This window comes from Nansenia antarctica (assembly GCF_963989245.1).
Source record: "Nansenia antarctica genome assembly, chromosome: 10".
Lineage (NCBI taxonomy): Eukaryota > Metazoa > Chordata > Actinopteri > Argentiniformes > Microstomatidae > Nansenia > Nansenia antarctica.
This window is the reverse complement of record NC_137680.1, coordinates 20108828-20124011: the sequence shown is the minus strand read 5'-3', so window position 1 is coordinate 20124011 and position 15184 is coordinate 20108828. Positions and strand designations below refer to the sequence as shown.

The 15184-nt window shown below is 40.4% G+C and overlaps 1 protein-coding gene across 1 annotated transcript in view; it reads right to left on the bottom strand.

Annotated features, from left to right (window-relative positions):
* Positions 1 to 15184, bottom strand: part of adcy2a (adenylate cyclase 2a) — a gene marked incomplete at both ends in the record, with an annotated part of 54556 nt that overhangs the window by 4791 nt on the left and 34581 nt on the right. Inside the window, 15 exons of the mRNA XM_080540365.1 lie at positions 320 to 404; positions 1360 to 1544; positions 2630 to 2743; positions 3921 to 4058; positions 7721 to 7805; positions 8137 to 8234; positions 8474 to 8543; positions 8663 to 8743; positions 8942 to 8985; positions 9197 to 9373; positions 9508 to 9640; positions 9811 to 9969; positions 12565 to 12692; positions 12962 to 13073; positions 13627 to 13775. Of these exons, the coding sequence (XP_080396491.1) occupies positions 320 to 404; positions 1360 to 1544; positions 2630 to 2743; positions 3921 to 4058; positions 7721 to 7805; positions 8137 to 8234; positions 8474 to 8543; positions 8663 to 8743; positions 8942 to 8985; positions 9197 to 9373; positions 9508 to 9640; positions 9811 to 9969; positions 12565 to 12692; positions 12962 to 13073; positions 13627 to 13775 (1758 nt within the window). The remainder of the gene's footprint in view (positions 1 to 319; positions 405 to 1359; positions 1545 to 2629; positions 2744 to 3920; positions 4059 to 7720; positions 7806 to 8136; positions 8235 to 8473; positions 8544 to 8662; positions 8744 to 8941; positions 8986 to 9196; positions 9374 to 9507; positions 9641 to 9810; positions 9970 to 12564; positions 12693 to 12961; positions 13074 to 13626; positions 13776 to 15184) is intronic.

The following is a 15184-nucleotide window of genomic DNA, read 5'->3' as shown; positions in this document are numbered from 1 at the left end:
GAGGTAAGTCCATTAGTAGCACTATGAGTTCTTCTTGTTGTTAAATACAGTGCTGTTGACGGTGACTCAATTGCAGTGCCTGAGAAAGAATGGCGAAAAAATATGAAGATGCTTGAAATGACCATTGATGTATGAACATACATACATACATACAGTGTATACATACATATAGTATATGTATTGATGTCTGAACGTAAAACCAAAAAAATGCAAAAAACGAATCCAGTTGTACTGAAGTGGTAAAGGTGGGAGCTATTCGTCTACCAAGTTCAATGTCAATCAATTCAATGTACACCAGTGCATATACTGAGTACTGTACCTGTCTGGCCAGCACAAGAAGAGTGATGAAGAATATGAATAGAGAGATGGAACCCATTGTCTTCAGGTCTTTCAGGACGCCTGGCCTTGAATGATAGAAAAGGAGAAACAGAAACAAAGAGGATGAGAGGGATTCTAGACAACACTCAGAGCCCAAGGACATGACGCATGATTGCTTATCAGACACAACCATCATTATCTGTCGGTCACTTAAGACTTGTCACTTCTGCTTCGTCAGGACAGAGTATTCTTTTTGGATCAAAAGCATTTACTGGACTGTCATCCCACTGATGTGCTCAGTTGCATGGTTAAATCAATTGTGATACTCGTTTTGCTGTAACAGCTGCACACTTAGCTAATGAAAAGGCAATCTCTCACTGTAGATTATTACACAATATTATCAGACTTCAAATCCAAAAACGTTTTTTGTCAGAGCATTGGAAATAATGATATGGATGACTGCAATCTAAGACAAGACAACACAAATGGTATGTCAAATAAAACGACAGAACCTTTTTTTCGAGCTGCTACTTTGCTGTGGAAGTACTGAGTCTCGGTGGAGAGGAACTGGTATTAGATATGATGGGCGAACTGTCCCATACACTAATGACTAGCTATGCTTCCAGTAACCTCTGGCCCCGACTTAATGTGCCAGCTATCTCAGTAGAGGCCTTTCTGATAGAATAGCCTGTACCTTTCATTATAGTAAAAGCCACCTTACCTTACCTTCCCTTTCCTTTCCCTGCCAGAACAAACTGGACACGTTTAACACACGTCATCGATCAATAATTCAACGGCCACAAGGTCTGTGAAGGTAGTCTTGAATGTAAAGTGGAAGATAAAACTGAGACGGTCCAACCAAGCTGCGTGTCTGGGCCACACGTGACGCATTTCCTATCCAGATACTGTCCACGACCACGTCACTGCTGTACAAGGTGGCGTTATTTGATCCTTCCACCAATGCGCTGTGACGTTATATGAACCTGATTAGAAAGAAATCCTGTTATTGTGACACTTCAAATAGCTGTAGCTTTTGCTCACCTGTCCAGAATCTCTGTTTTGTAGAGGAATTTGCTGTATTCGTCCAGTAAAGACGCGTGCGTCTGGAGGATAATGATGTTATAGATCACCACGGCTGTTAGCATGATGACCATCTTTAGCTCGTAGTTGATCCGGAGGAAAACAGAGCAAGATATCAGGCCGAGGATGCAGCTGTAGATGAAATACTATCGGGGGAAAAGAAAAACAGTGGTTTTGATTGGTCAAACACAAGCCAAAGCCAGCATCAGTATTCATCGTCCTCTCCAAAAATATTTTACAGTAATAAACAGTTTGGTGATAATTCAGTGCACCAAAATGACATGAAAATGATTCCGATGTTCTTTCCTACACAGTGTAGGACATTAAGAGTGTGTCATGTGTGCTGTTACTATGTAAGCAATTCTAAGAATGAATACCGCCCCCAACACCCTCACTGACTCAATACGATACAGCTCAAAGCTTCTTTCAAGTTGTTCAAACTGATCATCAGCCACGATCAATTGGGGGGGCGGGACTGATTAGAGCTCAAAATCTATACGTGACATTTGGAGAGGGTGCACTGATTGAAGAGATTGAAGCTCTGCGTAGTGTGATTGCACTCCAGGGAGGGATGTCTTAGGCGATAGTCACCGTAATTCACTCGTTATAGCAAGTGCATTGTATTTGATGGAAGTGAAGTGATGCTGAAAGAGAATGGTGAAGTGATACTGAAAGAGAATGGTTTATGTGTGACCCATGTAGGTTTGTTGAATTTGCATCACCTTGATCAAATAAAAAGGTTCAGATACGGAATTGGTATTGTCTAAATAAAAAGGATGTGAAGCTGAAGACGATTCGTGATGACTTTCATGTGATGCTCAGTTGTAAAGGTTAAAAAAAGACGTTGCTTTTTCTGATGTTCAGAGATATTTGACATGTTTTAGCCTTTGGCGTTCTATAGATGCTTCTGAGGCTGAGTCGACTTGACAGTGGAGGCAACATGACAGTATCTGTGAGATGTCTGAGCTACAGCTACTTGAGACTTGCTTCACTATTGCTGCTGTAAGATAGAGGACCGTAGAAAAAATGATTATGATGCATATTAAGAAGATGATAAAGATGATTCTGACTGGAAATGTATGAAAATCATGTAAGTAAGTAAGTAAGGCTTTATTTATACAGCACCTTTCATACAAGAAATGCAGCTCAAAGTGCTTTACAACAGGGATAAAAACATAAAGTGAATATAAACACATATACAATATGCAATATCATGTACAAATTTACTTACAGGAAGGTAGAAATTATTCTTGTCCATTACCCATTTTTCTGTTGGGTAAAACAGTGTCTCATTGGATACATTGTAAACAGGAACTGGGGGCATCATGTTGTCCTCTAAGAAGAACTGCAATGAGGTATAACAAAAAGAGATAACATGTTATAGTAGTTAGTACTATCAAAATGACTCATAACCCACCTACAGTATAATACATATGCATAGTCATACTGTAGGTACATACTGAATGTTCTGTGTCTGTAATTGTTGAATACATTTGAAATCAAAAGTAAGTATTTTTGCAGTACAGGGATAAAAAGATTACAATGCTAACAATTGAGGCCAGTCCATGGCCTTTACAGGAGAACTACGATAAGATGAGAATTCCACCCCAATGAGCCTGCCAGTTAATTCGGTTCATTGGGTCTGACCGACAGCATGGAGAGAAAACAAGATTATAATCTCTGAAATCGATTTGTGTTAAGGTCTAAACTGGGGCCATGATACTCTGGACTTTATCTGGCTCCCCCCAGGCTACAGTTTAACTTTGATCACATTTTTGTCTTCTGTCTTCTGCACGTATAACCACAGCCGTTAAGTTAGCCACGTTCTCATAACGGTACGGCAAGGGAACCTCTTTTCTCTCTGCATGCAAATTAGGCCTTATTTTTTCATTTGCAGATTTATGGAACATTTTAATCACTATTTTTCCCGAAGTGATCGACACTGGAGCATTTGCAATGGATCCCTAATAGGACAATTATATGTGGTGCCATTTAGATAACATGGCTGTGAGCTATGTCTAAATTAATTTCTTCGAGGCAGAAAAACCAAACAAATTTGAAGTATCAATGAATATGCAAAATAACTGCATATTCATGCGTCCATGCATCCGTGCATTCCCATGGGCTGATCATGTGAATATCCAACCAACTCATGAGTGTACTCTATCCACTAGCACATGGACTGTCATTGACCATGGCAGACTCATATTTACCACAACATCAACCAATTGAGTATCTGCTGTATGTGAAATTATTCATTTTGGACAATAATCAATTGCTTATAGCCAGTGGGATGGGAAAAGCCCTGCTAGAGTCTAGGTTCTATCCCAGTCTCTCTCTCTCTCTCTCCCTGTCCCTCCCTCTCTGTCCCTACCTCCCAGTCTCTCCCTCCCAGTCCCTCTCTCCCTGTCCCTCCCTCCCTGTCTCTCCCTCCAAGTCTCTCCCTCCCTGTCCCTCCCTCCAAGTCTCTCCCTCCCAGTCCCTCCCTTCCTGTCCCTCCCTCCCAGTTCCTCCGTGCCTACCATGTTGAAGACAGCCATCACCAGTATGAGAGCAGTGGTAGTCAGGGTGAGGGTGATACGAGGCCAGGGCTTGTTGGCGATAATGCCTGACGATCTCAGGAGCCAGAGCCATGAGGTGGAGGCCGTCTTACTGCAATGCTGAGGATGTGCAAAACATGTATAACAAGTTGTGGGGCATATTAATTGCTGAATAACCTAATGGTCAGATAATTGCTATATCAATCAATTTGCTTTTGTGAAACACAATTCCCATGTTCTGTGTGGTGTTTTATTAACTCACCATGGTGCATTTCACACATTAACGTTACTTCTATACAATGACTATTAATGTTGAACAATGTTAGAGGAGGAAGTCTATTCATGTCAGACCTCTGGGTGAGAAGAGTTTCCTACTTCACACTATTAGTTGATGAGTTCTAATGCTGAGGTCCTCATGTCGGGATCTGATGTAACGATCTGACTTTTCTTTCGGAAAATGTGAATACATTTCTGCGTTGTTGAAAATCAATGACACATCGCTAGTCAACTAACACAGCTTGTTTTGTGAGCCTGCAAATGTAAAGTAGTGTTATACTAGGTGGCAGTGGGGATTACTCACCGAATCCGTTGCGCTGCAGTATTTTGGCTTGACTAGCTAGTTTGTGTTGTGATTCTCAACAACGTTTTCAAAAAACGTGTTTCAAAAGAAAAGTCTGAACATTTTGATTGGTTGCCAACAAGCGGACCAAATGATCAGACTGTGTCACATATACAAACAATAAATTGATCCACTTTCTGGCTTATATAAATGGTATAAATGGTAGGTGGGCAATTTCATATCTCTGAATGACCCTCCCTTTGAGAAAATATGTCACATAATTGGATCATAAATGTGAAGCCTTTGTCATTTGTTTGATCATCTCAAAGCAATCCCACAGCATCCCACAGCTAACCATTGTAGCTGAATTGATTTGACTTCTGAATGACTTACAATGTACTATACTGTTATTCTCACCAAATAATAGCCCCTATAGTGTTTCATCAAATAAGCACGCATTCATGGCAATATAGCTTACAAATCCTATTTCATTTCATCACACAGGTCACACCATGCTTCCTAATATGGACTGTTACTTGAAAGGAAACTGATATGAGATTCATTTTCAAGGCACATACTCATGTAATAATGTTGGGAAATCGGCCCCAGGGTGATTATGAGAGAGAAAATCCTGAAGAAAATCCCATATGTATGAACATGAATATGTAAAGACCATGCACAATTAAGTAAATATGTGACCTTTCCAGATTGCCCACAGCTGCCAAAACGAGGCAGTTTCTTCAGGCTATGCAAAGTAATCCTCAAGATATTATTTGTAACGAAAAAAATATGGATGTGTAAAATATCTCGGAGTGCTGAAAGATCTGTTATATCCCACTCAGTGCTGTGGTAAATGCTGTGGAAATATCCCTCATGGTATCAGAGAGGGCCTTGTTATAAACCCCTGCTTCCACAGATCATACAAAGCCTAGACATTTCAATCTGTGTTCTTGATTATTTTTCCTCTGGCTTTTGACAGCTCAGTGTCATGTCAAATACGAGGCGAGGATTGAGAAAATGAGTATGCTGTTCAAGTTGTCAACCAGCCACGGGCACTATTGTATGCTGCGGCCTTGAGAACAGATCACACATCTTGAGCATCTAGACTTAGTGTGTATCCCTGGACACAAAGGAGGTATGTCCACCCAGACTTACAGTGTATCCCTGGACACAAAGGAGGTATTTCCACCCATAGGGCTTACACACCGGCAGTTCCGAACGCCGGTTCGCGTTCGCGTGCCGAAACCTCCGAACGTTGGCGCTGTCTGGCGAATGATACACTGGTATGAACGCGGGCTCATTCGCCAGACAGCGCCAACGTTCGGAGGTTTCGGCACGCGAACGCGAACCGGCGTTCGGAACTGCCGGTGTGAAAGCCCTACCAGTGGAGACTCTTCAGAGCAGGAGGTGGAAAACCATCCTACTCAGAGCTTTCTTTTTCTTCTTTTTAGAAAGTTAATTTTAAGTTATCAGTTTTAGATGATGATGATGCAATGAAGGTCTAGAGTTGTCTCAACAATACCCTCTAGGGTAGCACCATGGTGAAGCTGGAGGACAGCTATTTCCCATCCTCCTCTCTTAAACAGAGTGTTGTTCATGAAATGAAAATAATTTGAACAGAAATCCACATGAAAATGAATGCCAACCAAGACCCGTCCACTACAAGGGAAATACATTTGTTGCTGCAACATGTTTCTTTCAACCCTTAATACTTATTATCTAAAAACAATTCAGAATGTCAAAACCTTTTTTCTTCTCGGTCTCAGGAGGACAGGCCCTGAGCCCTGAGCTACCTGCACAAAACACTACTGCATTGAGGGAAGAGTGAGTGAGGTAGGAGAAGACTTTAGTCACCGATTTAGTCACAAAGAAAATAATTGACATGATTTGTTAAAAAAAACTAAAAACTGACGCTTTGAATTATTTTGTTGAGTGATGTTGAAGTTTTGCTATAAAGGCAATAGAAGCAACATAATACACACTCAACGTTTACATGACTGGTTGGAATCTTATCACCTAACTTTCAATGTCAAGAAAACAGAATGTAGGTACGTTCATTCCCCTAGAAAATCTATACTGTATGTCTGACTCTGATCACATTCATTTTGCAAATTTGAAAAAAACACTAAACATCACAGAAACCTACAAATATCTTGGAGTCCTCATTGATCCACATCTCACTTATCGAAACCACGTTAAGAATCTTAACAACGAAGAAGATTAATGAGAAACTGTATGTTTATAACAAGATCAGACCATATCTTACCCATACTGTCTTGTATGTCTACATGCAATCATTCTTTCAACAATATCATACTGTCTCCCAATTTGGTCCCTCACCTCAGAGGAAATCATTGAACCAATAGCAAGACTATATAATAAAGCCAACCAGATCCATGGCAACCTTCCCCCTTGGATTCATCACTGCACTGCACTTTGACACTCCAATGCCCTGACTTGTCAGAAGTACACAAACAATCTAGCCATTAAATCTTTCTTTCAGATCCAAAACAATAACTCCCCTCTAACACTCACTGCTCTACTTCCAAGACAAGACAAGACAAGAACGCATCACTAGATCAAGTACACTTGCACTTATCCCAGTTCCAGTTTAACAAAAACAACAATCAGAGACCATTTTTTTCACACATCCACCAAAATCTGGAATGACAATGACATCCCATTAGATTACATTACATTAGATTACATATCTCACATTTCAAACAAGCATAAACGCCATCTGATGGAAGGATACACCTGCAACCACTGATCCAACCTACACATACCATCTTACTCACTCCCCTTTGTCCTCTCCTTCTAGTGCTGTGTAACATGTGTTCCTGTCCTCTTCCCTATGTGATTGTTCCTGACTGTACCTTCTGTCTTGTTTATGTGATTCTGTCATGTTGCAGAACAGGAACCTGCAGTAAACCAGTTTTAATTGAGTCAGGGCCAGTCTAAATGTAACACATTTGAACATCTGTAATGTTACTTTTAATCTTTTCCTGTATAATAATAATAAATTAAATGAAAACCTCACAGGTTGGATACATGTGCAAAGATATACCAAAAAGTATCACACAAGGAGCCCCAAAAAAGGTAATCTCATCAAAGCATCCACAATGCTATAGTTAGCATGTTGCAGGATGTATATGTAGTGTGCAGTACTGTATATAGTCTGTAGTGTCACAATCAACAAGGTCTTTCTGAGCCTTGTACTCACCAGAAAATGACCTACGAAACATATGAGCAGAATCAGGGACAGTAAAAGGAAAGCCATTCCAAACGATACTCCCAGGACTGCAGTTCTGAAGGGAATGACACAAACAGATGCGGTTAAACATGTGGCTAAATGTGGTTAAAAAAATAAAAAAAAATACGTGACCTATGCAGCAAGTAATTAGCCATGGAAACACGGTTGCTGTTGAAACCAATGTCTAGGAGAAGAAGAGCAACAAACAAAACAAACTCTACTGAATATGTACTGTAAAATCTACTGTAAAATATACACAGAACACAATCATGAAATATTGTATGTATTTCAGACTACACACGTTCATGTTCACACCACACACCACACAGCAGAGACTGCATACTGTTATCTCATTGACATGGATTGATACTGCAGGTGATACTTACTTTGGCAGGACTAGTATCTGCACTATGAAGATGCAGAAAAAGATCAAACACGCGCAGGTGACATAATACTTGAAGGCTGGCAAGGTTGTTGCTCTGTACTACGGGGAAAAAAGAATCAGTCTATAAGGCAGCATCCACTACTGTACTTCCCAACTTCAAAAGCATTCTACTCCTTTCCATAATATGGTAATATTATATATATATATTATATGATATATGATAATCATGAACAAATCTGAGGGGACAAGACAGCGCCCTAGAGTATAGAGAGAATAATTTAATTATTTGTATCACACTGAATAATAATGAGCATGTAAATATTTGTACCATTGCTTACCTCCTTTTCTAATGACTTATTGTGAAAAAATAATGATATTCTCTGAATGTCTTCAGATTTGAGCCACTGTCTGAAAAGACAAATGTTGGAAAAAAACATTTTGTCTTTTGAAGTTTTCTTTGTTCAAAGCTTTACCAGAGCCTCCTAAAATTCATCATGAACTGAGAAATATAATACGAAGATGCTTACTTTTGGGAATTGATTCCATCAAAAGTTCGTATCATTCTTTCATTGAGTTCCTCTTCAAAGCGCTTCTTCTGAGATTTTGTTCTAAATAGAAAATGTTTGTTTTAGATCAGATTGGTTATTGTAACAACTTCTGAAGTATCAACCTTTTGTTTACAGCCATCATCCTCTTTGACATCAAAGAAAAAGCCAAGCATAATATCTATATATATATCTATATATATTTTATGTTTGGCTTTTTCTTTGATATATATATATATATTTCCACCAGTTGTTACTCACCTTTCTGATCTCCTCTGAAAGTGGTACTGCCCCATTGGCACGTCCTAGGCACAGAAAGATACATCATTTATTTCCAGGGCTATCAAGCTTCACACACCTGACCAAAACAATGATTTATCGTCATATGAGGAAGATGCCGCCCGTCTGATGGCTGATGGATTGAGAATTCACTTACTTAGACAGATGGATTTGTTGTAAGTCGCTTTGGATAAAGGCGTCTGCTAAATGCCAAACATGTAAATGTAAGATGCTCACTGCAGTGTTGATCTTGCCGTTCTCATTTGTCATGCTGTCCCGGTGGTGGAGGTTGGCAAAGGGCTTCACTGCCCCCCAGGACTCCAGATACCGGGTCATCCTCACTGACGCCCTCATCTTGGCTCCATCCACGGTGTGTCTGGGTCGGTAGTGGTGCTGGGGGCTACGGCGCTCCACCTACTCATTCAGTCAGGGCACATCCAAGCACATAATAAATTCATACCATAACATTATACAGTACCTCGTTGCCTCGTTTTTCATGTCAGAGTTGAAACATTTGCAACTCTCACTGGCTGGAGAGCCTCTATTACCTTTGGGTTGATGACAAAGTATGTAATGACCCCATGCTCTTTCAGATAAGGGTCGCGCTCCTGCCCGTCCCCGTCCTCGACCTTGTATGATCCATTTAAATGTTCAAGTGTCACTGAAGTGATGTGGACTCGCCTACCAATGAACAAAAACACTGGTCAGATGTGACACATTATGGCTGTTTGTTTTGTGACTTAAAATGTGCATATTAAGACATACATTGTGCTGAAGAGAGCTCTGATTATGAAGTATAATTTGTGTCATATCTTATTCAAACTTTGATATAAAAGAAAATGCTTGCTTACCCTGGTACTCCCCCAGCCTCCATATGATTGGCCAATGTGACATCATGTGACCAAACATCATATTGCCATTTCTGGAGACCAATGACGCCACACAGAACATTCCCAGAATGCACTCCAACGCGCATGTTGATTTCAACTCCTGTGGCATCTCTCACCTTCCTTAGATACGCAAAAAGATAGATACCTCAAAAAAAGTTCGGAAACACTTTTTTTGTTGATTATTCCTCCCCTTTAATAATACCAATTGGTATTGTATTTTATATCGTTGGAAAGCCAGATTGGTCACCTTTACAATGAGGTACAACTTGTAAGGATCATACATTCATGGAATGAGTAACACAGCTAAACGTGTGGGTAGCGGCCCAATTTTCTTTGCCAAAATCCCCTGCAATATTCTTCTGTTGGTATTCACTCTCGTTTTGAGCTTTAAGTGCTGGCAGGTGTATGTCAGTCACAGGTGTGTGACTGGCACCTGAATGGCACCTAATTGACAGGAATGATATTCTGGGGCCAGTGGCGATCCCATATCTCCAGAATCTGGGACCTAACTCCATCCTCTATGATGACAACGCTCGCCCCCACAGAGCCAGGATCATCACAGAGCACCTCCAGTAGTGGAGGAGTGGAGAGGGTGGAATGGCCTGCCGTGAGTCCAGACCTCAACCCAATTGAACACTTGTGGGATCAGTTTGGGCGTGCTGTACGTGCCAGAGTGACCAACGCAACCATGTTGGCTGACTTAGTTGAGGAATGGGATGCTGTCCCACAGCAGTGTGTGACCAGCATGAGGAGGAGGTGCCAAGCTGTTGTGACTGCGTATGGATCTTCCACACACTACTGAGGTCCCTGACAATGTAAAATTAATAAAGTGTAAAAATGGCCAATATGTGTTGTTTTTTCCTTATTACTGTGGGAGAGTGCAATCATCCAATCCACCAAGCAACTCAAAACGAGAGTGAATACCAACAGAAGAATATAGGGGATTTTGGCAAATATTTTTGGGCCGCTATCCACACGTTTAGCTGTGTTGCTCATTCCACGAATGCATGATCCTTACAAGTTGTACCTCGTTGTAAAGGTGACTAATCAGGCTTTCCAACGATATAAAATACAATACCAATTGGTATTATTAAAGGGGAGGAATAATCAACAAAAAAAGCGTTTCCGCACTTTTTTTGAGGGGTTTATTTAGACGACGTAATCAATGCTCTGTTTTGGCCAACATAGCTCTTTAACAGTGTACTAACAAACCACTTTGGCATTAAATTAGGGGAGAGCTAACAATTAGCTAACAATTAGGGAGACATTGTGAAAGCGGGTTGGGGACTGTACAAACAAGGGTTGCACGTTCATCAACGATGCATGAATTACATATTAACTATGTGCTTTTTTAGACCACTTAAAGGCCACTTTTAAAGGTCAGGGTTAAACAAAGGTACACAACGCGGTCAAACTCAAGTCAATTTCCTTCCTTCCTATGTGTTGGGGGGAATGAATGAATAGGTTTTTCATTAGAAGGTAGGCAGTCCCTGAACATGGTGCATCATGGGTAAAAGCCCAAGCCAAATTTCCACTTTGTGGGACAAGTTAATCTTGAATGATGATGAAAATCCCATCAAGTGAGTTATGAGTGCTGCTTTATGCTTCACTCACTCCTGCTGATTGAGTTGGCTGGAAAAAAAAGGTCTCCTAATGAAACACGTCGGGCCTCCAGCAGTACAGTAGCATGTGTCTACACTAATTCTCTCAGCCTATATGACATCAGGTAGGATCCCGGGTTAGACTGATGTGAGCTGAAGTATTAGTCATTTCCCATGGTGACCTCTGCCAGCCCTCAGCCCTATTATCAGCTCTGCCAGGCATCTTGTCAGGCCTCTGTAAGTGTGACTGTGTGTCCTAACCAATCATGCCCTAAAACTGCTCCAAGGCACTCACACACAGGCTAGGCTAGTGCTGCTCTTCAAGAGATTCGCCGCAGAGCTAAACGAAAAAAAAGAAGCTCTTTCACTTTGAGTAATGGTTAACCAGTAATTATCTTCGGTATTGTTTTTTTTTTTGTGATCAACTTTTTTTATTTTTAAACAACTCGACAACAAGACAGGTACATTATAAACAATAACGACACATACAACACTGCACAGTAAAATAAAACAAGAACCAAACCTAAACCACAACAAAATTAAAATGACGACCTCCCACCCCTCCACCCCCCCACCCGGGATCCAGGCTATTCGCTACATCAAGTGGTTATACTAAGCTTTTGAGGCTCAACGAAATTGAGTTCCACATCTCCAGTATTGGCTGTTTTGCCCCGTGCATCCGGGCTGTTGATAGCTCTAAGTAGACTATGTCTAGGTAAGTTAGGACCCAGACTCTCCGAGAAAGTGTATGGGGAGGCTTCCAATGTGTGGCAATTAACTTTTTAGCTGCTGTAATTCCGGCTAGTAAGTCTCGCTTCTTGATCAGAGGTAGGCCCACATTGGATAGATTGTTTAAGATAAGTGCAATGGGGGAGTAAGGCACATTAGTAGTCAAATAGCTCAGAGAGGTTAGAGGCCACCATCTTCGGTATTGTTAGCAACGTCCTCTTGAAAGCAAAGCACCATGTCTAAAAGGACAGTGTCTTTATACTGTAGCTGGGTAATGAAGGTATTGTATGTAGTTGTGCCTGACATACCTAACATAATTAACAGCCTGAGAGTATTGCTACTCTGAGAAATAATAAGTACATACAGAACTGTGTTATGTACTTACTTTATAGCTTCACACATGTCCAGACCCATTTTCACACAGTTTTTGGCATGGTTTGGCAAGGACTCTGGCAATCCTGATACACAGTAATAGCAGTCTCCAAGAATTTTGATCCGCATACACTCATTTTCCTATAGTCCAGGGAATGGGGAATAATTCAGTTATCAAATTGTAAACAATTTTATAATTGTTCATTTTTTGGGGGGACGAAATACCCTAAAATGGAATACATTACACAATTCAGAAATGTATGAGTCATTGTGTTATTTGGATTCATGAGGGAAATCATTATCTCTATTTTGCATGTGCATAACCAAAAATATTAATTACTTTCCTTGCCAGCGGGTACATTTGGATGTATTGACTGGGTTGTGCTGGCACCCAATAAGGGAATATTTACCTTCGCAATTTGATCAAATTTGCCAAATAGTTCATTCAGCATGTGGACCAGCTCTCCAGGGGAGCAATCAGTGGCCAAGCGAGTAAACCCCACGATATCAGCATACAGGATACTAGGACAGGGAAACACCAAACATCACAAACATCATAAAACAAATAAACAGGAGAAATGGTTACAGTAGGTAACTCTAACTACAGGTTACAATATATATGGAATATGAAATCAGTTGCTTCAAAAGAAGCATACCTCTCAGGTGCATAGGTTGAACGATTTACTAAAAGGAGTGATGGAAAAACCCTAATATCATAGGTCATAGGTGAATTTGCATGACCTTCACCGTTGCACTGTAAACACCAAAACACTCTAATGTCTCTTGTGATGATACTACCCAACTGGGCTCAGAGCTGTCAACCTCAGGACTTTCTTAGAGCTACCCTTGAACAAACACTTAAGAAGGTATTTCACACTCATATTGCGACACCTATGAGAATCCTTCTTGTTCTCTTTTGAAATTAGGCTGAATGTGAACGTGAAGATAACATGTGAAGATAACACCACCTGATCCATGTTCACATGAGTAATTGAACTTGAAGTATCAACATATTCATACAAATATAAACATACTGTCAACATGTAAATGTGTTTGGTATGAGTCCTGGGAGTACCTGACATTGGTGTGGCGCTGGACGTAGAGATTGTGAAAGTTGTTTGTGTTCTCCACCTGGCCAAAGTTTGGACCCTGCAATCTTTGGATTATTTCAGCCTTCATCACTCTTGCAATATGAGCGGGTAGTACTGACAATAGAAGACGTTCCTACAAGAGGAAAAAAGAATGGGGCAAAAAGGAAATGATCACTCAAGTTTGACTCGCAGTGGAGGCAGCAAGATAGGAGTCAAGTCCAACTCATGAACAGGAATATATTCCATTGAAACGGCTATCCTTGGTTACATCAGTAAATTTGCCAAACCGAATACACAACTACCGTACTGTACATGTATTCATACACATTCTGTCTAAAGGTTTGGACACACACATTGATTTTTGCCCTTTAACAGACATAAATTAAGTTCTGGTTGAATTAAGCACTTGGTTTAATCCCGCTGTGTCTGGGAAGAGATTAGAAAACAAAGCAAGCAGCGATGTGTTGAACAGGTGGTTCATTTGTGCACATTAGCATTCAAGGACAGCCACCCTGGGTCTCTTTACTGTACCTCTGCAGAATTCTAATCAGTACAGTAGATGGTCCTCACCCTTACACTACATTAATGTTGACTCATTCTAAAATAAATATAGATTATAATTAAAATCAAAGAGTTAATCAAAGACATTTCAAAGCTTACACCAAATATGGAGTATTTTGGCCCGTTGATTGCTTTAGCATTTAAATAACTGGGCAATCTGAGGGGAGAATGATTATGGTTTCAGGTTCTCCTAGTCTTGAAATGGTCTAAATTAACTTAATTCAATTGTTAGGAGATCACCTCAGATGACCAGTGTAAAAACCATTATGATGCTGGAGCCTCCTTTGCAGTTAAGTGCCGAGTGGAGGTTAATAGCTTGCTACAGAAGGTCAATTCACTTCCTGTGATTAAAAATAATGAGAGAGACTATTTCAGACTGCTCATTATTTCATTATCATGCCCAGAAAAACAGATCTGACATTATTTGCCCCATGACATATGTGACACGGTCTAGTCATTTGGGCTGCAAGTCGACAAACAATCAAATGTTCCGACTTTTATTTTGCAACATTGTTGAAAATCACAACACAAACTCGATTAAGTGAGTAATCCCTACTGCTACTTAGTTAACTATAACATTACTTTACATTGTTAGCAGGCTCACAAAACAAGCGAGTGTGTCAACTAGCGAGTGTGTCATTGACTTTCAACAACGTGGACATGTATTCACATTTTTCTAAACAAAAGCCTAACCAAAACACTAGACCGTGTCACATACTGTATTTATTCTCTTTTTTCTTTTGTGAGGATTTTTTTTTTTTTATCTACTTTGATAAACCTTCCCTTTGCTGAGAGTAGTGACTTAAGGGGCTATTTCCGATAAACCAATGTCATCACCACTTCAATAAACTTCCTAGAAATGAATTAAAAATGAAAGATCCAGTTGAGCGTAACTTAACACCTCACGCAGCAGAGATTGAAATTAAAAACCGACCAATTAGCCAGGAGTTATTGCACAGCCTCAGAGAGACATCTCTGCTG